This window comes from Mycteria americana, chromosome 8 (assembly GCF_035582795.1).
Source record: "Mycteria americana isolate JAX WOST 10 ecotype Jacksonville Zoo and Gardens chromosome 8, USCA_MyAme_1.0, whole genome shotgun sequence".
NCBI lineage: Eukaryota > Metazoa > Chordata > Aves > Ciconiiformes > Ciconiidae > Mycteria > Mycteria americana.
The window spans coordinates 787569-810023 of record NC_134372.1 but is presented as its reverse complement, the minus strand read 5'-3'; the positions used below and the strand labels follow the sequence as shown (position 1 = coordinate 810023).

Sequence of the window (22455 nt, the reverse complement as noted above, 5' to 3'; positions counted from 1 at the left end):
CCTTCAGGATGGTAGGGGCTTAAAATGTAATGAAAGAAAACAGCATGATAATTCATTAGTTTCCTACATACTGGTATTGAATAAAATGTGATACAACAGCTGATGTTTAGACTGTGAATCTTAGGAGACAAATTGTGTGGTCATTTACATCTCTGAAAATCACTGAGCAACATCTGAGCCCTCTGTACTTATTAACAAACAGTCATCCTCATGGAAAGAGAGAGAAATTTTTCAAACCTTCACTGTTTCTCTCTCCATGTTGTTCTGCTGTTGCATGTGAACCAGACTAGTAACAATTTTATGGATTCACCAATAATCAGAGGAAGCCTGCATACTTAATTTGCCAAAAGACCTTTTTAGTTATCTTTTGACACACCAAGTAAATGTGACACACTCAGTGTCTTGCCCCTAAAATGTGTATTAAGGAAAGTTTGCATACCATATCACTTTCCAGTTCCATCATCTTCTGATGCAGAGCAGCTTCAGCTCCCTCAATCTGCTGGATCCACTGGAGGGAAGACAATGAGATCTGGAACCTGCTGTGTTTTGTAGGGGCATGGGCAGCAGCAAGTGGGACATCTACAGCATCTTGTTAGTCTATTTTTAGTAATCTATTGCTAATTGTGGGCCCATCTTGAGGCTGTTATCCTGTGACAGGAGCAGCCCAAATGTCGGTAGGTAGCACTTGACAGAGAAGAAGCAAGAGGATCACCATTACTGAATCACTGGAAGATGGAAAAGCACAGTTCCTTGGATGGACAGGGAACCCATGGATAAGGGCCCACAACTGGGGCATCTCAAAAATAGCTTAGCTGGGTAGATGGCAATTCTCTTTGCAGAGGAGGAATTGAGTAGAATCCTTGGAAGCTGCCATGTTGACAAAACTGTGTGCTGCATTTGAGCCACAGAAAGCAATTTTAACCAACCCTCACTTTCTTTTTAATTTCCAAAACAAGGAACTTGGACACATAATTTCAGTGGAAATTTTGCATACAGATCTCTTCAGAAGCTTTGGAAATCTCAGGACTAGAAATCCCACGCTATAACTAATTATGGCTTAAATGTCTGATGGTGTCCCATTCAGTTTACAATTGCAAGTTTCATTTGACATTCTTTTTGTATTTGCAGTTGTTTTGACTTCACAGCTTGGGCCAGCTAAGTTTGATATTTTTGCTGCTTTAGCAAGCAAGGTGTTTGGGACTGTGCTGGCACAGTTTATCTGGGGAATCACTTCCTACACTAGAAAGTTTGACAATGTTGACAACAACAACAGAGCAGAAAATTTCCAGTGTTAGATGAGGCCTTAGATAACACATGAGGAAAGCAAGCACACAATTTACCTTTTCTGCCAAGGACAATACAGTGGAAGCCTGAATTATGGCCACTTGTTCTTCATTTCTTAAATTCTGTGAAGAGAAAGAGAGGGAAGAAGAAAATTGGCAGCAGTTTCCTGCATGAATAAAGATAATCCAGGCTACAGACTAGGTCTACAGTTTTCAGGGGATCCCTGTAGTACTGGGTATCCTATTCCCATCGAAACATTCAGAGCCTGTTAACATATTAAAAAGAACACTCTTTTTGCCTTTCTGCATGACATGGACTAACTGTATGTTTTCATTCCATTGCATCTTATAAGAAATGTAAACTAAAATTAGACCCATTTGTTTGTCATCATGCTAGTTTTTAAAAAAATGAATTTCCATTAAAGCTTTTGTAAAAATAATGCTGATTTACACCAGTATGTGAATAGACAATCATGAACCTTTGTTTTTATAGAATCATAGACTCATAGAATGGTTTGGGTTGGAAGGGGCCTTAAAGATCATCTAGTCCAGCCCCCCTGCCATGGGCAGGGACAGCTTCCACCAGACCGAGTTGCTCAAAGGCCCATCCAACCTTGAGCACTTCCAGGGATGGGGCATCCACAACTTCTCTGGGCAACCTGTTCCAGTGGCTCACCACCCTCACAGTGAGGAATTTCTTCCTTATGTCTAATCTAAATCTACCCTCTTCAGTTTAAAGCCATTACCCCTTATCCTATCACTACCTGCCCTTGTAAAAAGTCCCTCTCCATCTTTCCTGTAGGCCCCTTCAGGTACTGGTAGGCTGCTATGAGGTCTCCCTGGAGCCTTCTCCAGGCTAAACAACCCCAACTCTCTCAGCCTGTCTTCACAGGAGAGGTGCTCCAGCCCTCTGATCATCTTGGTGGCCCTCTTCGGGACTCACTCCAACAGGTCCATGTCCTTCTTATGCTGGGAGCCCCAGAGCTGGACACGGTATGCCAGGTGAGGTCTCACCAGAGTAGAGTAGAAGGGCAGAATCACCTCCCTTGACCTGCTGGTCATGCTTCTTTTGATGCAGCCCAGGACACAGTTGGCTTTCTGGGCTGCAAGTGCACATTGCTGGGTCATGTTGAGCTTCTCATCAACCAACACCCCCAAGTCCTTCTCCTCAGGGCTGCTCTCAATCCACTCATCGCCCAGCCTGTATTTGTGCTTGGGATTGCCCTGACCCAGGTGCAGGACCTTGCACTTGGCCTTGTTGAACCTCATGAGGTTTGCACAAAGCCTGTCAAGGTCCCTCTGGATGGCATCCCTTCCCTCCAGCGTGTTGACCACACCACTCAGCTTGGTGTCATCCGCAAACTGAGGCTCTGCTCCATGATCTTGCCAGGCACAGAGGTGAGACTGACCAGCCTGTAGTTCCCCGGGTCTTCCTTTTTTCCCTTTCTAAAAATGTGGGTTATGTTTCCCCTTTCCCAGTCACTGGGAACTTCACTGGTCTGCCACGACTTCTCAGATATGGTTGACAGTGGCTTAGCAACTTCATCTGCCAGTTCCCTCAGGACCTGCGGATGCATCTCTTCAGGTCCCATGGACTTGTATTTTTTCTTTTTTTAAAATTTTATTTTATTTTGTATTTTGTATTTATTTTTTCATTTCTTTCTTATACACTTTCTTAAAACATATCTAATGTTGGCCAGAGATACAGGATGATCTCTTTTACATGGATGACTAAAGTGGGCACCAATGCCCACTTAGAAAGCTGCAGGGGATTTTATAATTCTTGCCTATTTATGAAACTGTTTCAGAGGAATCCTAGTCCTGATGAAGACGTGGTTGGCTCAGACTGCCAAACTAATTCACGTGCTTTCCTGAATGACTGGAGTGCAGTCAGGCCCAGTTCCAAATATCAGTAGCCTTTGGACATTCTTCCCAGTCTGCTTAAGCAGATGTTAAAGCTGCTACTTCATTACTAGTTCTGTGACTATTGAAATCTCACAAATCCTTAACTTATGGAAATAAACACTCCTTAAATGAATTGTTCTGATATTACATAATTTAACAAGTATCTTAGAAAATAGTCATGATAATTATAGATTTCACTTACTCTACTGTACAAAATGCAGCTTTTAAAGGGAAAATATCTCCAACTTAACTTACCCCATTATCACCTAGGATGTCCAACTGCTTTATGAGGTCTGGGATGCTGACATCCTGCAAAGAGAGATTAAGGTAAATGCATGGTATGCACATTTTATCATGGCTGCAATATTCGTCCCTCGTGCGAACCATGTTGAAATCAACCATTTTGTTTTATCCCATGGAAATGCATCACACACTGATTTCAGTTGCCTTTGAGCCAGGTTTTATCATTATGGTGAAAATTATGAGTCCATTTCAATTGTGTCAGTCATCACACTCTCTTACTTTAGACTGAGTTTAAATGCTTTAAGTTTAGCAGAGTTATTAGCAGAGATGAATGTATTGGGTTACATGGGCAGCATCCACCACTCCTGTAGTTAGAAGTGCTGCTTTATAAAACTGACCTACCTTAACCCCTTCCTTCATGCAGTAGATCTGTAGAGCACTCACACCATCTGAGAATGGGTGAATCTGGAGATTAAATGGTGGGGACCGTCTCTCTCTTTCCTGAAAATAAATTGAAGAGATGCCAGAGAACGTATTAGAATGAAGGAGATGCACACAGAACTCATTAAATGCCATAGCTACTGTTTACAGCATGCTTCGCAAAGCCAAACTCTTCATTTTACAAGTCAAAGAAAGAAACATTTAGACCTAGTCTGAAAAACAGTGTGCCAAGTGGGACAGGATCCTAAACCCAAGCTAATTATTTTACAGGAGATTATTTATTTGATGAATTATGTCAATTTGCAAATTGTCTGTGGAAAGGCAATGGCTAAGACTCCTGGCTCTCAATGACTGTCACCTGGCTAAGACTCAAGTGATTTGCTTACTGAAGTGTTGAACAACTATATATCATTGTAAATACTCCCTTTAGAAACAGGTACTTGACTTAAGACCACTAGGATACTCAGATTACACATTTGCTCATCCTGGTATGTTGTATGTTCTAATATCTGTGGAAAGTAGTAAGTTCAAAAAAGTTGATCAACTTAGCTAGCTATGCACCTTCATTGCATAAAGTCTACAAATATTTGTCCAGTTTTAAAGGACCAAAGACAAAAATAAACATTTGAAGATGTTATTTCTCATCCCTTTCAGGTATTCAGGCAAGCATAGAAGTGAAGATCAAATTTCACTTTCAAATACATTTTTGGTTTATGAACATGTAATTCACTTGATCAGTCCAGTTCCATGTCATATGGAAACACAGTTGTCAAGTAAAACTGTGGGAAAGTTCTATAAATAAGGGACAAATCTGTCACAGCACTGATTCATGAGAGCCAGGAAAGGCTCTGTGTTACCTACAAGCTCTGAATGGCGAGTACATAAGGCCTTGGACAGCAACTGGAAAGAACAACGGAGAAATACACCAGCGTATACTGGAGAAAAGACCAGGTGGACTTTTTTGTCGGCTGGCGCTCATAACAAGAACTTGTAACTAGGGGCAGTCGGGGAGGAGGGAGATCGAGGTCCAACCCAGTCCTCTGGCTGCCTGCAGAGGCTTCCAGAGCTCCTCCATCACTCCCCAGTGTCACCTTTCTTACCTAATGCAGGTCATGAGGAGAGCTGCTCAACAGGGAACATGTCCAGTGCCTGCAAAAGTGATAGTGCTTGCAAGTGGCAGATAGGCTGTCGCTATTCATTGTGCTAGGGTCTACAGCCTCCAGACATAAATTAGGACAACTCCAGGCCAAGCGCTATATGCACATAGGCAGGCACTGTTGGCTTTTCATGCACGCCAGCATTGGCAAGAATGATGATAAAGGCTGCCGGAGCAAGACCACATTCACCTGTATAAAATGTCTCTTATCCCCACCACAGTGGCAGGAAACTGAGGTACAGACAGGTTAAATCTAAATGTGCCTCAGGAATCAATAGCATGGAAGCCGTTGCAAACCCTTGTCCAGGGAGCCTGTGTTCCTTGGGCTCCTTGGCTCTGTACCCTGGCCATCCTCAGGTGCTCACAGCAGGGTGGCAGCACCGGCACCGCCAGCCCCGAGCACAGCACCGCTCACACCAGTGGCCCTGGGCATCCGCAGACGTCCCCCAGCAGAGCCGGAGCGCGCTGTGGGCTGCCGCAGGCCTGGCTTCGGCTCCCCCTGCCACGGGAGCCGACATGCACGTTTCTTCTCTGCAACGAAGAGTGCTCTAATCGCCCAGTACAGACCAGTTTGGGTAGGACAGCCCCCCTCTCCTCTGACAGCCAAGTCCCCGCAGAGAAGAGAATTCAAGATTTGCTGGGTCAGAGGAGACAAGGTACAACCCTTTTACGAGGGTATGGTACTGGAAGACAACAGCCCTGGGTTTGATACTTTCTCTTACGACTGCTTATGCAATTTCATCAGTAATTGCTGAATTAAATTTCAAACAGTTCCAGTCCTTCAAGCACAGGGCTAGTGAGGTGCACGTCTCCTCACAGCAGCACTCTCAGTGAAACTGGAACTCTTGTCTCATCACCCTTGCTGAAAGAGGGGAAAAGAACAAAGCCAGCATAATTTATAGATCAGCGGTAAGATTTTCATAGGGGGAAATAGGGTTTTGAAGACCCTGAAGAGGGAACTGTACCTGTGTCTCTGACTTCTTAGAGGAACACTCTACTCTTCAGCTATTAGAGATAAAAGCACACTCAACATTTCTTTCTCCTCCAAGACCTGCTCAGGTTCATGAAAAAAACAAAACGAACAAAAAAAACCCCTGGATGCCTACTCTCAGGAGAGATCCTAGCTGTGAACCAGGATGCAGCCCTGAGCAGAGTACATGAGGGTAGGGTTTAAGCATTGCTTATTTGGTTAATTTAAATGTAATTAATTTCTGTTGATTTTAGTAGACTCCAGGCCAGCAATAAGAACAAAGCATGTTGACAACAGACTGCTCCAAAATACTAGAAAAACCATATCTGCAGGTGTGGTAACTAAAAGCCACGCTGACGTTCATCAGCTAAGCTTATCTACGCACACTGGGCACCTAGCTCAGAGAGAGGTGAACCAGTCAAGTACGGAGCTTACTATTTCCAGGACACTGGAGCTGACATACTTCAGCTCACACCTAAAAATGCTGGGCCTGATTTGTAACTGTGTTATATCACTACAATGCTTGCATAAACACTTGATTAAAGTTGGTGTCCAGTGCGAGAGCACTAGTTTAATTTGCTACCAACTCTACTGTAACGAGCTCATCCATCACCTCCAGCTCAAGGTTGCGGAACTCCAGTAGCTCATTCTGGTCTCGGGCATCCTGCAGCTCCTGTTGCAGACGGTTGTTTTCTGCTTCCAGTTTCTCTATCTAATAGAAATATGTAAATTCATGATCTGTGTGACTGTTACAAGAAACATTGAATATTTGGTGAGTAGCAGTTGAGGTAGGGTAGGCAGTGCAAAATCCAAACTCTAGAGATGATTCACTACTTGCTGTTTTACATCAGTGAGTCTTTAGTTTACAGGTGACCTTATGCTCATCAACTTCCTAAACATCATAAAATGATGCAGCTTAGGCTGGAGGATTTCCTAAAAGAATCCACTCCTTGTGAAGATCAGCAGGGAAGTTAACTCTACAGAGATGTCAGGTTAGCTATTGGATTAGTCTGCATTAGCTATTAAACACACTGCTCTCATGGTAAAGCACTGGAATAGATTGTCTGGGCAGGGATTTGGAGACATCATTGTTGGAGGACTCTGGGAACAGGTTGGATAAACGTCTGTCAGGAATGACGCAGAAGCAGCTGCACCTGCCTTGGAGAAGAGCTTGGGCTAGATCAGATTCCCAGTGTGTAGTACATGAAGCAAGATGGCATGCAGGGGAAGCTGTCTTTGCGGAGGCAGTTACCTGAGCAGCCATCCCACCCCGTGCAAGCGCTTGTGTGAACTGCACGGCAAGCATCTCCGCATGAGTAGTTCTGTCAGCAGATAGGCTTAAATACCACCCACTGGCCAATTGTCTGTATCTTGCTTGTTGTGGACAACTCCACCACTAGCTCCTCAGCCTGCTCTCTTCTGCAAGTCTCCAGCCAGTGCCAGGACACGTATTTTGCAGTCAGGTTGTCTGTGTAGGGCCCAGACAAGGACAGCTAGGGAGCATTGTAAGACTCGGGTCAAATGAGCCCTCATGGGTCAGTTTGTCTGGATGGGGAAGGATGGCACAGGGCTGGAGACTTACTAGGTGTGTTTACAGAAGGGGAGAAACACAGGCTAAGAAACCTCATCTGGGGAGGTGAAAGACAGCAGGAGACCTGGTGCTGGGAGTTATGGCCTCTTGCTGATGGCAGTCATATGTATGGCCACTGCTGTTACTGTTGGTGATATGCAAGCAATATTGAGGTCCTTAGTATCCTTATATTTGCTGATTGAAAATATATACATACATACAAATATATATACACACACACACAAACAGGTGCTATTCCTAGATGTACTAAAGGACTCAGCAGTACAAGTTCCACTGAACCTAGGGATGACTTTAAGCCCTTAAAAATATACAGAACGCACAGGGACTAGGAGTACGAAAGGGTCCTGGTTTTAGAGGGTGACTGCATTTCTACTGCTGTTTCACACCCAGAAGCTAAGCTCAAAACATCCTGCCAGTGCAGCAGCAGCAGCAGCCGCCTCTTCAGTGCAATGCTACTGGAACACAAAGGTCTGCGCCCTGGAGCCAGAACAAGTGGAGCTTCCAGCTCTCAGGCTGGAGCTTACCAGCAGAGCTGGTGCCTCAGCAACTACCAGCAACAACAGTGTCTAAGCAGAGCTGGAAAGGGCTTGTCTTTCCATATGTTATCCTGTCCATATTAATCTATGCTGTTGTATCCTTATACTACACCTATAAGCACCAGACTGCACGTCCAAAAAGTGTACTGCAGAATCCAGATTACCCTTCAGAGCGAACACGCAAAACTTGGGAACATACCTTGTCTAAAAGCTCTTGGTTCCTCTTAATGAAAAGCTGTTTGTCTTCCACCCAGTGCGAGTCCTGTTGGATGAAGCAGTACTATTACAGAATAATCAAACTCCATGAGGTTGGGCACATTTATTCAAAATTGGAGCCACAATATTCAGGCTTTAAAATCCTACAGGAACAAACTGTCATTTGCAGAATAACAACATATTAGTCTACCAAGCTGTAGCAAGGCTTCTGAACTCGCTAGACCTGTCTGTTTACTGAACAGTGACATTACATCTCATGGAAGTGTATACTGAAATTGTGCTAGGTATTTTGTAAGCAGAGCAGGTAAGATTCAAAATAGGAAAAGAAAATATACAAGAAGTGCTTACCTGCCCTTTCTGTGCCAAAGTTTTCTCCAGGTCTTCTATTTTGGCTTTATACCTCTGGACTTCAGCTTGGAGCTGCTCCTGAGCCTGTTGAAGTCAGGCACAGCATTAAACAGTAACAAAAACAGCGGTGTGACTGGTACTAAAGGGAAACCAAACACAGCAGAGTCTGGATTTATGCTGTTGCTTCCACTCAGTGAGTAACTGTTACAAAGATTCTGGCTCAGCGATGCTTTGTGCCACCCCTCACACTGGCATACAGACCACACAAGGGAACAGAGTGGTGGATCAGGCCCCCTCCCCACCCGAGCCTACTACTACGATGTATTGCATCAGAGTAGCGAAACACAAGCTCAGGTATTTGGGGTGACAGGCTTTGCTCAAAGACCCTAGTAAGGGGCAGTCCGTGAATTGAAGAGAAGTGCTTAGTAGATGAGAGTGGCAAAAGGCAGCGGAAAGAAGCAATTACAACTGCCTGGGGCGTGTTCAAGAGCTGACTCAACAAAGTGCTGAACAACCTGGTGCAATCTCACAGCTGACACTGCTTTGAGCAGGAGTTTGGGCTGCAGACCGCCTGAGGTTCCTTCCAGCCTGAATGATTCCATGATTTTATTAGAGGGACAACATTTTTAGCCTTGGAAGGTTTACTGTAGTCTGCATCACATTCAAATTTGAATTTAATTTGCATGTCTCTGTTAGAAACGTTCAGGTGAATATTCCTAAAGTTGGTGCAATGTGTGCCTTTGTGAAATCCCACAGGCCTCCATTTTTCACCTTTAAAACCCAACCCCTTCACACCTGGGCGAAAGATGAGAAAACCCTTGTGATTCTGTGCCAATTCTGTGCCAATCTGTGCAGAATCACCTGCTTTGGCATGCCTGCCTAACTGCAGGGTTTTTAGGTTCAGGTGGAGGACAGTCCCTTGTAAACTGAGCGATTGTGTCCATTCTTAATTGTCACTCTCTTTAAATGTAGTCAGCAAATGAGTGAACCGGACATCTCTTCAGCTGTATGAATGTTGTATGTAACTCCATTCCCTTGTATGTCACTTCGAGGGGTTTGTATGTCCTGATAGCAATGAAATGCTTTTACCCTCAAACAAATACTGACCTTGGCTTCTCTTTCAGCATCTATGATGCCTCCTGTCTGCTCCTGCAGTAGTGCATACGCTCTCTGCAGGGCCTGGTACTCCTTTGTCAGCTGTCGAAACCGCAGCTCTGATTCTTCTGCTGCTAAACCCTGAAGGATGAGAAAGGACACGTCTAAGTGCCAGGCAGCAGAGCGCTGCCAAAGCAAAGAATGCAAGTGTGGTTTGTTAAGCACAATAGTTGGTTTACGGGTCTTGATTCGAATAGCTTGTTTGGTGAGCTTGCTGCGATATGAAGTAATAAGAATGTGGAATTGATACAGCGTTTATATGTCTTTAAGCCAAAAGAAATGCGATGGGTATATTTTCTTGAAGGGGGAGAGGAAAAAAATAACCTCGGATTGCAATGAAGTCATAGCTGTAGGCTCTATGGACTAGATTTTGAAAGAACCTCTCAGCATTTCAGTAACCAAAATTGAGGCCAAACTTAATGAAGAACTTATCACTCAATACGCACTATAAAAACCCAAGTGTTTTTGAGAGCCTGGCCACTTGTTTTGGAAGTCAAAGTCTCTTGAAAACCTGTCCTTGCCTATGGAAAGAGTCAGATCTTACCTCATCCAGATCATCATCTGGGGTTGCTGGTGTTCTGTCTGTTCTATATGAGGCCACAGAGGATGTTTCAGAGTCCATGGAATCATCATCGTACCCAAAAACTGTGTCCACCACATGTCTCTAAAGAAGGGAAAACATGATTTCTGAATCTCCTTGGAAACAGGTAGCATGAGTTTCTGATGGGGGGGAAAGGTTAGTTCAAAATCACATTGCTAGTTACTTAAAAAAGGCAAGACATGAAAAAAGAGCAATGGGCTACCCCTGCAATTACCATCTCCAAACAAACCCAAAGGGAACCATATTGAAGATTAGGTTTTGTGCTGGTGGAGAATGAGTTTGCTGATTAATTTTTCTGAGCTGAGGATCTGTCTCAGTCTGAAATTTGGAAAACATAATAGGAGCAGCAACATGCTAAAGGAAAAGTTTCTGCCCTTGCAGGAAGGCAGGAGAATTGTTTGTTAACCCCAAAGCTGTTCAGAAGACGTCTATCAACATGCAGACTGGTGCGCAAAGATAACACCGTAAAGAGCTGGAAATGTGTGCAGAATAGGGAACCCTCCTTCTTCTCTCATGGACACTGCTGATATTTTCAATATCTCAGTGCTTCTCTCACTGATATTGCTGTTGGAGTGAGTGAGTGAAAGCTATGCTAATACAAAACTAGCGTGAAGGAACTTTTATCTCACAGTATCTTGCAGTACTATAGTAACTGCCACATGTTGTAAGAGATTGCTCACACTACAGTTTGGTTGTATGTCTGACACCTCACTATCTCCAATCTCAGTAACTGAATTAAATCAAATTAAACCTGTGAGTCATGTCCTATGAAGGTATAGATGCTTAACCCTACAGGCTTGGTTTTGGGGTACAGATTTGAGCATTTAAATACTTGGTTTATGAATAATTCTGCAGACAAACTGATCAACAGGCATTTAAGATGCACTTCTGCTTTGCAACATTTTTCACTTTTGCTGACAGGTTGCAACCTTCTAAACCTGGAATTTGAATCACACAAAAAACATGCACCAAAGATGCCAATAACCTTTTTGCATGTATTATCTTTTTTTGTTCATTGTTTTTCCAAGCGGACAATAGCCATATTCTCCCATGTTACAATCTCTAGCTTAGAAATAAAGTTGACTAACGAAAATATGTTTTACTCCTTGTCTCCCAGTTATGTCTGCTGTGTATTGCTTCAAAACCCATACAGAAACAACATGGTGACACGTCTAGGATTTACTGGTCTGAAATTCTCTCTGTGTGCAGGAGAGCATTGCATTCCTTTCACAGAACATGGCTGAAGTACTACGGGATGTCCCTGGAGGACAAAGAGCAACCAAACTCTGTTTCCTACACAGTATTTCTGCTTTCTGGTGGTGGGACGTGGCTGTTGCAAAGTCATTCCTCACATCTAGCTGATACAGGAGCTATCTGAACCACTGCTGACTACTCAGCTCTAACACTGTTCTAAATTAGCCCAGCTTTGGACTCAACCCAATTCAGGGCAATACAAGGGGTAGCCAAAGGCCTGTGGAACTGAGCAGGAGAAAATGACACTCCATTTCTCAGGCAGAAACTTCCACTTGAAGAATAACGATGCACAAGGATTTTGTTTTAGCCCATATGTGCTGTGAAAAATAGATAGCAGAAGATAAATGGGAAGGTCTCTGGAAATGTAAATACATCTCGGCATAATAGACCTTGAGACCGATGTTTATAGAAACCAGATGGAAGGAAGATTATTACTATTTCAGAGAGGGGGGAAAAAAGCCTCATTTTGCTGAAAATAAAATAGATACGCAAACTTAACTGAATTTCAAAGCGGGCTTAAAAAGCTCTTCCAAAGTAACTAAGGTGTTTATAAACCCGATCACTAAAGCAGATTGTTATAATCTGCAAAGCTCTCTTTAATCAGATTGCTAAAGTGTGTTTTCCTACAGAGCCTACTAGTATTTTTATAAGGTGGAAACAATTTTCCTCTTACCTTAATCGGCTTTGAGCTCCTTTTATGCTTTCTGCGACGAATTAGTTTCTCCCTGTCCTGGAAAATAAGATTTAAAAGTTACTCTCTCTTCTCGTTTGCAGCTGTAGAAGACCACATCTACAAAGGAAATAGATCATGGGGCTTCCACCGACTCTCTGTTCGTATGTTCAAAGAAGAATCTGATTCCAGGTGGAAGGGAGGATTCGTATCCAAATCTGGACATGTGCCACCTGAATACCACTTGAAGAAGGGAAGACCGGAAACCCCCCTTGCTGTGCAGTTGCCTTGCCAGGCTGTCAAACAGCAGGTGCTGATGGATTTCCTGGCAAGATCACTGGGAGGCCTGTTGCAGGCGACTGGTCTGGGCTTTGTACAAGAGGCTGTCTGCCTTCCCTGCAGAGGAGGTGCTGCCTCCGTCCCAAAGTCATTAAATGATGGTAGCGTTGATCTCACCACTCCTAGCAATGATATCTTAGAAGAGGCAACAGCCTGTTTTGGAGTCTCTTTCTCCTTCCCCTCAACATCATAATGCAAAGTCAGCTGAAAAAGGGATTGTCAGTATTAAATGACAGAAGTAGTGGTGAACCACTGTCTAGCAGCACACGATATCGCACTGTGTGCCTGCCTCTGGTTGAGGAAACTTTTTAATGGTAGCTTAGTTATAATGGTAAAACAGCTTGGCACAGCCCTGCCTTGTGAACATGTAGGTACCTTCCCAGGCTCCATGGTTCTCAGTCTGCGTTCATTTCTAGAGCTCAATTCACACACAAGGGTTATACTTTTGAGTTGTAGGGGCTGATGCCCCACTAGAAATTCGGTTAAACTGCACCCACACACACCTAAATCTAAAAATTTGCCAGTTAAAAGTAAGATAAGCTATTAACCCTCAGACCTCTAGTTATAAGAAGAAATACTATCAGTGGTGAACTGTGCACAGGAATCATTCCTAGTTTCCTGGTGCTCTGGACTTACCCTTGTTAACTCATCAATTATGTTCTGTTGTTCTATGACCTGAAGCTTTAAGAATTCAGTTTCTTGTTCCTCATTAGCCTGATCCAGGTCATTGAGAGATCTTAATTTCTTTAGAGGAGGATGTGATGTCATTTTTTCTCTCTGTGGTAAGAAGAAAAAACAGATAAAATAAGATGCAGCAATTAAAAGACAAAAAGACCACCTTTCAGTTAAAAATTACACATCTTTCATTTAAGCTGTACAGCCCTTTAAATATGCTTCAGCTACACCATTTTTATAACTTTATTAACACCCGTCAGCACTTCTTAACAATAAAACAGCACAGCAAGGCTGAGTTCTTCAACCAGGACAACAAAGCTTTACCTATTTACTTCGGCAATATAGCCTCTCCAGCAGCCTTTAAAGGTCATATACCATAGAGCTCTTCCTTTGCCATGCATCAGGATGCCCCAACATGTGGCAAATACAGTTAAACCCCCTACCTGTCCGGTGGGTATGCAAATAGTGTCTACGCCCATGACCCCATGCCCTTACTGACACGCATCATATGGCCATATACAGTGAGGAAATGCACATTTTTTTAGTCATGTGAAAGACGTGCATCCAGTCAGAAGAGGAGGAAAGGCAAAAAACGTGGTACCAGATCTATTTCAACTAGAAGTCCACGTCCTACCTGCTCCTGAGCACGTATGGGAGAAGAGATGGCTACCGCCCGTAAGAATTACTCTAGCCACCCACAGCTTGCTAACTTCCATAATTTGGGCATCTATACTGTAAAGAGCAGATGTCAGGGAGCTACGTTAGAACATATGTGCTGTGTGCGCATATATGCACCAGCGGTGCTGCCCACCGACGTCTAAAGCATGCAGATTCCCAAGTCCCTTCTCTTTGCTGTAGGGAAGCCCAAGGGGCGGCGATCTGTACTTCCACAGCTGTGGAGGAAGAATTCTGACCTGTGACACCTGCAATAAGTTTCTGTCTTCTGGGCATGGGTGAATTGCAGAGTCTTAAAGTGGATTAACCTTGTAACACTAAAGCCTTTTTTCTATAAGACAAGAAAATTAATCTCATCACCTCATCCTAATCGGCAGGAAAGCTGCATCTATTGCAGAACAGTCAGCCTGCTCAAGATGAGGGCAGTGGCTACTGCAAGCCAGAGACAAGACACACAAACACACATAGCAAGGGACATCTCCTCAGCCTGCCAGCTTACATCTGGCAACCCAGAACTTCCACCTCCTTTTTTTATTAATGCCAAAGCAACATCGGTGCATGTGTCGGGCCTGAATTCTGACTGATACTCAGGACAATTCCATTTGAAGGATCTACAGACGTAACTGCTTTGACCCTGCTTCATATAGCCCTGATAAGTGAAATTTATAACCCTAGCCACCACACCACCATCCTCCGTTTCCCATACCCATCTACCATGCATATGTTTTATGGAAAGATTGTATGTGCTCTGTGGCAGACCAGAACTTTATTTTCTCATATACGTTCAAAGATGAACATCATGCTGGCTGAAAACATTGCTCTTAACAGTTTCCTTTTTGAGCTCCAGATGCAAAATAGCACAGTGGGATATGACTCAATGATACAACTATTTTTTTCTTTTTTTAAAACAATTGAAACTCAAAATTCTAATTTTTGGGATAGTATTATAGACTGTGATTATGCATTCACTTATTATATTGCATATGTATGCCTAATACACAATGTTATAGTATGTAAGTCTATAATATACAGACCTAAGCATGGCTATATCTTATCAATAGTATTACGCACTATATACAACACATTTTCTCTATGTACATACATGCATGCACTATGCAGATGTGGCCACCATAACAGACACAGATCATACAGTAATCCTCACTTTGCTCTCCAGTACCAACCATTTCTATATTTTCTTTAGTGACTGCTTTCAGTTTATCTTCCATGCGCTGCAAAGACTGCATAAGTTCATCATTTCTCTTCATGAGGCACTTGTTCTTTTCCAGAAGAGGTTTACATTGTTTCTCAGCTTCTCGGACACGCTTCAACTGGATTGATAATAGCAATTAATAATTGTAAATAATCCAAATAAAAGATATTTTTTCTCCCTCCTTTGTCAGAAGTATTTTTGTTACTTCCCTGTTGGACTACTGTCCCAGTAAAATGCCAAAGTGATCTAATGGAACTGATGCTTACAGCTTCCATAACTTACTTTATCTATAAATCTCAAAGCATAATTCTGCACATCCGTTTCCAAAAGATGGCTTTACCTATGGGAAAACCCAGACATAGAGATGAAGCAACCCAACACAGAGTCAGGCAACTGCAAAGCTGCTACGACAGTCCAAAATGACCTGTGCTTTATCTGCAAGAAACCCACTGATTGTCTCACTGAAAGACAGATGTGCATAGGTACCTGCTCGATCTGGATCACAGCAATAACACCACAGTTGTAAGTCTGGTTTTTAATGCCACACAGTGAAATACTTGTGCACATGCGCAATGGACTTCGTTTTAATCAGCAAATCACGTAACATTTAAACAACAAATCCCATAAGATAGGAAGGTATCTTAGGGCATACTTGGAAGTTCCAGTATTGGTACAACTAGAGTTTTAACCAAGATCTCTTCCTCTGAAAAATTAGTTCCATCCAGTAATACTGAGTGGTTTATAGTTATAATTTCTTTTTCTAAGGGAGGACAAGGAAGATGGCGTGTGGCTGTGGAAAGACATCGTCTTTGTGCCCAGGTGATCTACCTAACAAAGGCACTGTCCCAGTTCTGTATTACTGTTCGGCACTGGGAGGTTCCTGCCCCTTGCAGTTCTGCTGGGGAAAGGACTGCGAGAGTTTTCTGTAGCTGGTAAGGACAGTTAACCACATTTGCTGACATCCTCTTACTAGGCTATTTAAACTAACCCAGTGATCTTGTCTGAAGCAGGTTAGCAAGTACCTGAAGATCCCTTCTGCTAACAGGAAAGGGGAGAGCAGCTAGGAAGTGGTTACGTCTTTGATCAGCACAGTTGTGGGCAAAACAACCATTTGTCCTACCCTAAGAATGAAGTCAGTTGTTGCTGGTCCGAATGTATCTTAAAGTGTACAGTATTTCCAGCAGTACTCCTGGTCACATTGAATAAAATGCGTTCCTTTTAGTCACACTGTGCAAGATACAGCTTAGAAGCCTTTTAAAATGATTTTTTGTCTTGTGAAAAAATGGGCTGAATATTTAATGACACGCAACAGCTAATCAAGCTGACTCATCAGACTCCAAGCTATTCAGTATCACAGAAATTTGGGGGTTGAGAGCTTTTCGTAACTGAAGAGAGACACATGAACATATTTGTAACTTGCAATCTTGATAAGACATTATTTTGCAAAAATTACATTAAGAACATTGAGGAGATCCAAGGTAGCTCAATTGATATGAAAGGAGTGCATTAGGACTCCTAGGTCAGGAATTAAAAAAGAAAAAAAAAAAAAAATCAAGCGTTGAATTTCACCACCCCCAACCTTAATCACAGAAGTAGAAACATGGAGAGGTTAAAAAGCCAGGGTGCTGACTTCAACACACAGGTATCACCACCTAGGAGTAAATCAGATAAAGGGATCAATTCACTGTTGTCCATTCTCCCAAGATCCGATACTGAACTGTTCTCAACCTGCCCAAATACTGGGCTAAGACATTATTTCATTTACAAGATAAGTCTCACCATACACTGTTGTACACTCAAAAAGTCAAGGAGGGAATATAAGCATTCATATAGAAACCTACAAGCCTCTCTGCCTCAACTCCCGTTGTGATTTTGTACTCGTGTAACTTCAGTGAAACTACTGTTTAATTCTAGTATAAAAAAATCATCCTCAGCCTCCTGAGGGACTAGCCTGATGGATGGAAAAGCTATATTCATCACTGGCTATCGTCCTTGGGTCCTCCTCTCTTTGCCTTTCCCTACAGCTCCTGACCTCCTCTGTCTGATAGTGCAAAGCTCACACACCAGTTCGTTTCGTTCATCAACGAGCAACGTGTTCCTGTCTTCCAGCTTCCGGATTGTGGCATTCAGTTCTGCTATCCTCTTCTGGTTTCTGCGCAAGTCCTGTTTGTTGGCAACAACATAATACAGTTACTGATTCTTTTCAAAATACATGCTTGGGGAAAGAATCCTCAAAAACCACATACCAGTCAACTTAAGCTGTCTTCATCAACAAATTATATTTATGGATTTTTACAGTATTGAACATGCTGGCAAAAATATACATATTTTTGGAAGAAAGTATCTGGTTTGGGAGATACTTTAAGATTGAAAATTTTCAGTTGTTTAAAAAAATAAAGAAAAAAACTACCAAACAGATGTTGATTTTTTTTTTTTTTATGATGGGGAAGAAAACACAAAAAGCTAAGAGACTGTAATTTTTATTGCCTTTTCCTATACATTGCTTCTATTTGCTGAGCCACTATGTCAGGTGAAAAACTAAAGACATTCCTTTCAGTATCAATTGCATTTACTTTCTTATTCCTCATTTGCAGATGTGTAAATATGTGTATATATACACATTTGTTGCGTAAACATCATATATTTAGTCACACCACCAGTGAGCTGCAAGCTTTGCGAATGACAGCAAGGGCTGTGTAAGTGGAGAATAAGACAGAGAGAGAGGAGGCTCTCCTAAGAGTCTCCCCGAGTGCCCCCCAGCCTTCTCCCTGCCCATCTTCCCAGTTCTGTCTGTTTCTGAGGATGCACGCTGTCCAGGTAGTTATGTTCATGGAATGATTCTTTCAAAGGGGCACTAGTTATTTAAGATGTTTATATTTGCAAATAGAGTAACTGAGGAAACAGCCTTACAAAGCTTTGTCCCACTAGCATGCTCCCTGAAGAATCTATGGTCATAACTTCTCGGTAGTGAGTACGAGTGGGAATGTTTTCCCAGGGCCTGAGAAAATATTTAAGCAAGAGAAACACGGCCATGTTTCTGTTTTGCAGGGGCCAGGAAAACCTGCGTACAGGGCTGCTGCAGTGCTCCGAACCATCTCCGGCCCTTCCTGGGATCTCTCTCTTGGGACTGCTCATGTTACACTCTGCCTCCTTCACCAAGAAGAGCTGTTCATCCAGAGCCTCCTTCTGCAGCTGCAGCTTCTGCACATAGCCTGTCTGTGTCTCCAGTTCTTTCTCCAAGGAAAATATGATCCTGTCTTTAGCCTTGATCTCGTCCATCTGAATGAGAGAAACACCAGAACAACATTATTACTGTGTAAAGGCAACAGCATTTCAGCCTTCTCCAATCTAGCAGTGTATGATTTACTTAATAGCGGTGTTCACCACTTAAATCTGCTATATCATACTGCACCAGGCTTGTAAAGCAATACACTTTGAGGTTTCAGCCATAACTGTACATTGGCACAGCAGCAGATTCACCAGCCTTATACAGAGTGAAGCCCAGGGACTGAGCATGGTGTGATGTGCTAACAGATAATTGGATGCAGAGTTCAGGCTTTCATGTTGCATTTTGGTCAGTTATTTATACTAGTGAAAAGTAAGTATAAACTCTGACAAAACCAAAAAAGTTTAGACTAGCTCCTGCTCGTGTAAATGGAGCTACATTAGCTGAGACAGTAGAGGTTACGGTCCAATTCTCACAAACAGAAGACCTGTGCAGACGCGATATTTCTTAAACCCGAGTGCCACATTATTAATCTTCTGCTGAGTGCAAACTCAAGGCTATTCATTTTATTGTTACTTCATTTCTGCCTAATATCCCAGGACTATCCAAGACAAAAAGAAGCGCCTCTTGTTTCACCCCACAGCAACTTCAAGAATGATGGCTGAGAGGAAAATTTTAGATTAAAACTTAGAATAGGATCAGCCCATACAAGCCTTGCAAACATGAAAATTGGTACAGAGCTGCTAACGTCACTGAGCTCAAGAAAATTTGGTGAACCAGAATTTGCAAATAACTCTGGCAAAATAAAAGTACTATTATCTGGGAATGATATGAGTCATTCCCTGAAAACAAAAATTATATCTATGCTAAATTTTGCCTGAAGCTGCCAAAGATGCTTTCTGGTCTTGCAGCTTTCTAGGCTTGCTGAAATCCTCCCAAAGTCTTTTTCAAATGAATAAGGCTAGATTCTGATCTCCATTAACTAGATGTCACTCTGATGTAACTTCCTCCACTCTGATGGCAATACAATGGATTTGGAAACCACTTGTGTAAGTCAGATAAAAATAATTCTGAACTTGTTCAAGGCTCTTCTGCAAGTAAATAGCCTTCCAAAAAAGCCTTCATCAGTTGCTAAAGATAAAATCATAACAATACATATGTGGAACCTGAGTTGATCATAATGTTACTAAATATCTCTGTTTCATCCTGAATTTCATTATAGTTCCTTTTTATATTAAAACCCTGAAAATAGATCCTCAATTTCAGATGAGAAAAAAAGTAGTTTGTCCTCATGGCTACACAGAACTGCAAATGGGGATCAAGGGAACAAGAAGGGTCAAAATTCAGAAGGCAAATATGAAGAATCCACCACTACTAGTCTGTACTACATTATTGAGCATTTTGGCAACACAAGAAATATACCTCCAGTACACAGATTTTGAACTGGGGGGTGTGGGGGGGTGTGTGTGTGGGAATCACTCTTGACAGTTTAAATTACCATTTCCTTTACTTAGCTGTCAAATCTTGAATTCCAGTTTTCAAGCCCAACTTTCCACTGTTGCAAGCAGGTCCAGCTCCCTGGATGACAGGGAAACATGGCAACTTGCACCACTGCTGGTGTGGGCCTCACTTCGTTCATCTTCCACAGCGATTACTGAAGGCTATGCCAAGACCAAACCAAACGGTATCTCCCATCCTGCCATGGTTTAACGTGTTGGGGATACCGTCACAAGGGCTAGAGAAACTAACAAACCGCGTGCAGATGCAAACACTCTTTTCCTAACACTTTGCATTGCACATGTGTCAGTATCTCAGCAAGCCAAATCCTTACGGACTAGGCCGGTCATTCCCTTACTTTAAGCTGTTAGCTGCCATCACAGCGGTTGCTCTAGCTGATTCACCATGATCTATTTACTGCTGAGAAATGACAATGAGGTGGTTTTAATACTTTTGCAAACTGAGGCGCATTGCAGAGTTCTGTTATTCACAAAAAGCTAAGAGGCACAAGAGGCAAACTCACTACAGCATAAGAGAACACATGAACTGGTTTGGTTACTGACCAGGCGGCGAATATCCCTTTCGCTCTCCCATTTGATCTTGGAAATGGCTTCCTGGTGGGACTGATGCTCACTCCGAAGATCCCCCGCCTTGATCTTATCAGCCTGGATCATATTGTTAAGGGCCTCATCTACCTGCTTTTTGGCAGACTTCAGTTCAGTAATTTCCTGCAGAAGCTTAAGGCGCTCGGAGTCGAACTGTTTTCTGGCCTCTTCACGAGCCTCAATAGTCAGCGCTGTCCTTACTTTATCGCTGCTCCCATCCCGCAGCGCGCACAGCGCTGACTTGAGGCGCTGGATTTCGCTGTCTCGGACTTTCACCATCCGCGTCATCTCCTGCTCATGCTGTTTGATGAGGTTCTCCCTCACGGCCTGCAGCTCCTTCATTTTCTCCTCATGGAGTTTGGCTTTTAGCTCCGTGATCTGTACGGTCTGCTTGCGCTGCTCCACCTCACGGATACGCTTAGTTTCTTGAGTCTTCTCTCTTTCAAGTTTAGCAACCTACGTTGAGATAAAATGAAAGTCACCTGCTACTAACATAATGTTACCAAAACAAGCCCACGCAGACACAGAGCCGTGTCAAATTGAGGAAGACCCTGCTGCAGACCCTAGATGATCCTCCACCCTCCTACAACATGGGCCAGCTCCTGGGGCATTCACATAGATTTTACACTGTCTTTACTCAAGCCAAAATAACGCTGTCTTCTCCAGGTGTCTTGCCTCATGCAGTGACGCTACATGTACTTTCAATATTTCCTTAGGAAATAAGACTCCACGTATATGCACGCATTTGTCTAATAACTTTTTAACCCATCAATGTCAGTCAAATTCACCAGAAAATTAGAGGGCTCAGAAATAGCATGGTTCCTACAACTTTCATGACCATGGACAGTCAATCAGATGAGAGAGAAGTGCTTGCCTCTATATGATCCCCACTGAGGTAAGGTGCAAGTCTGAAAGTCCAGGAAACATTTCATCTTTTACAGATGTTCTTATCCATACATAGAGCTTTAATAGGCATTTGTAGTCACTTCTTACACACATATCTACAGAAAAGCATGCTTCACTGGTTATTCTCCTTATGGAACAGCTAGCTATACTGAAAAGATGTCCTTTGCTACTCTTCGTTAACAACAGTTTTTAAAGTTCTTTGTCCATAGCTTTGGAATCAAATTTACAGAGCAACCCACCGGTCCTCAGTACACTTACACTGATATATCTCTAGGTGCAACTTACACCCCTGAGTAATTCCCCAATAGAAACCTGTGCGAACCTACACCAAAGGAAAGCAACAGATAAGGAACGGTTTCAGTTCAAAGCAAACTCGGTAGGTTTGTTATTTACAGTGAAAAAGAATGGGGTTTCAAAGATTGTACGGACTTCCTTGTTAACTTCTTTTTAAATAAAGACCACAAAGAACAAGGAAGAGTGAGCAAACCTTTCAGAAAAAAAAACCAGGGAAAACCAGTCAAGATGAATAAACACAGCAGCAGGTCATCTGAAAGCCCTCCAAGAGACACTGGTGGTCTAGCCTGCAGGCCTAACTGATTACTTGGAGAGGATTTAGTGAAGGTAGGCAGTGCTATTGGCTATATGCAGAGCTGATTGACTTTTTTCCTTCTCCCATGCTATCCCCATCTTATTTCAGATATACCTTTCCCAAAATAAGCCATTAGAAGAGTTTGAAAGCGTACTTTTACTTTGGTTTCAATCATCAAAGTAATTCTGACAAGTAACAGACTCTAAAAATGAGAGGCATCTTCCTCAGAAGGCTCGATGGAAAACAAATCTGAAAGATTCTCCTAGAACTTCCTCCAATGCACAAAAACTTTTCAAAGCAAAGTATTAAATACACACGTTTTTTAAAGGTGGTCTGCCCTTGCAACTGCCACTGACTCCTCTGG

General features: G+C 42.7%; 2 protein-coding genes across 6 annotated transcripts in view; one reads left to right on the top strand and one right to left on the bottom strand.

Annotated features, from left to right (window-relative positions):
* LOC142413535 (uncharacterized) overlaps positions 1 to 12697 on the top strand; it is a 56314-nt gene extending 43617 nt beyond the window's left edge. Inside the window, exon 6 of the mRNA XM_075509762.1 lies at positions 12474 to 12697. Coding sequence (XP_075365877.1) covers positions 12474 to 12504 — 31 coding nt within the window. The 3' untranslated portion in view covers positions 12505 to 12697. The remainder of the gene's footprint in view (positions 1 to 12473) is intronic.
* JAKMIP2 (janus kinase and microtubule interacting protein 2) overlaps positions 1 to 22455 on the bottom strand; it is a 71546-nt gene that overhangs the window by 15087 nt on the left and 34004 nt on the right. For all 5 annotated transcript variants that reach the window (XR_012776831.1, XM_075509753.1, XM_075509754.1 and 2 more), the window contains exons 3-17: positions 20555 to 21052; positions 18338 to 18547; positions 17333 to 17431; positions 15240 to 15386; positions 13345 to 13485; positions 12373 to 12429; positions 10389 to 10508; positions 9797 to 9925; positions 8690 to 8773; positions 8325 to 8387; positions 6612 to 6710; positions 3834 to 3932; positions 3444 to 3497; positions 1341 to 1406; positions 440 to 508 (exon numbers count right to left, since the gene is read on the bottom strand). Coding sequence is in view for 4 of the 5 variants with exons in the window: in XM_075509753.1 (XP_075365868.1) it covers positions 440 to 508; positions 1341 to 1406; positions 3444 to 3497; positions 3834 to 3932; positions 6612 to 6710; positions 8325 to 8387; positions 8690 to 8773; positions 9797 to 9925; positions 10389 to 10508; positions 12373 to 12429; positions 13345 to 13485; positions 15240 to 15386; positions 17333 to 17431; positions 18338 to 18547; positions 20555 to 21052 (1935 nt within the window). In the remaining variant the exon portion in view is untranslated. The remainder of the gene's footprint in view (positions 1 to 439; positions 509 to 1340; positions 1407 to 3443; positions 3498 to 3833; positions 3933 to 6611; positions 6711 to 8324; positions 8388 to 8689; positions 8774 to 9796; positions 9926 to 10388; positions 10509 to 12372; positions 12430 to 13344; positions 13486 to 15239; positions 15387 to 17332; positions 17432 to 18337; positions 18548 to 20554; positions 21053 to 22455) is intronic.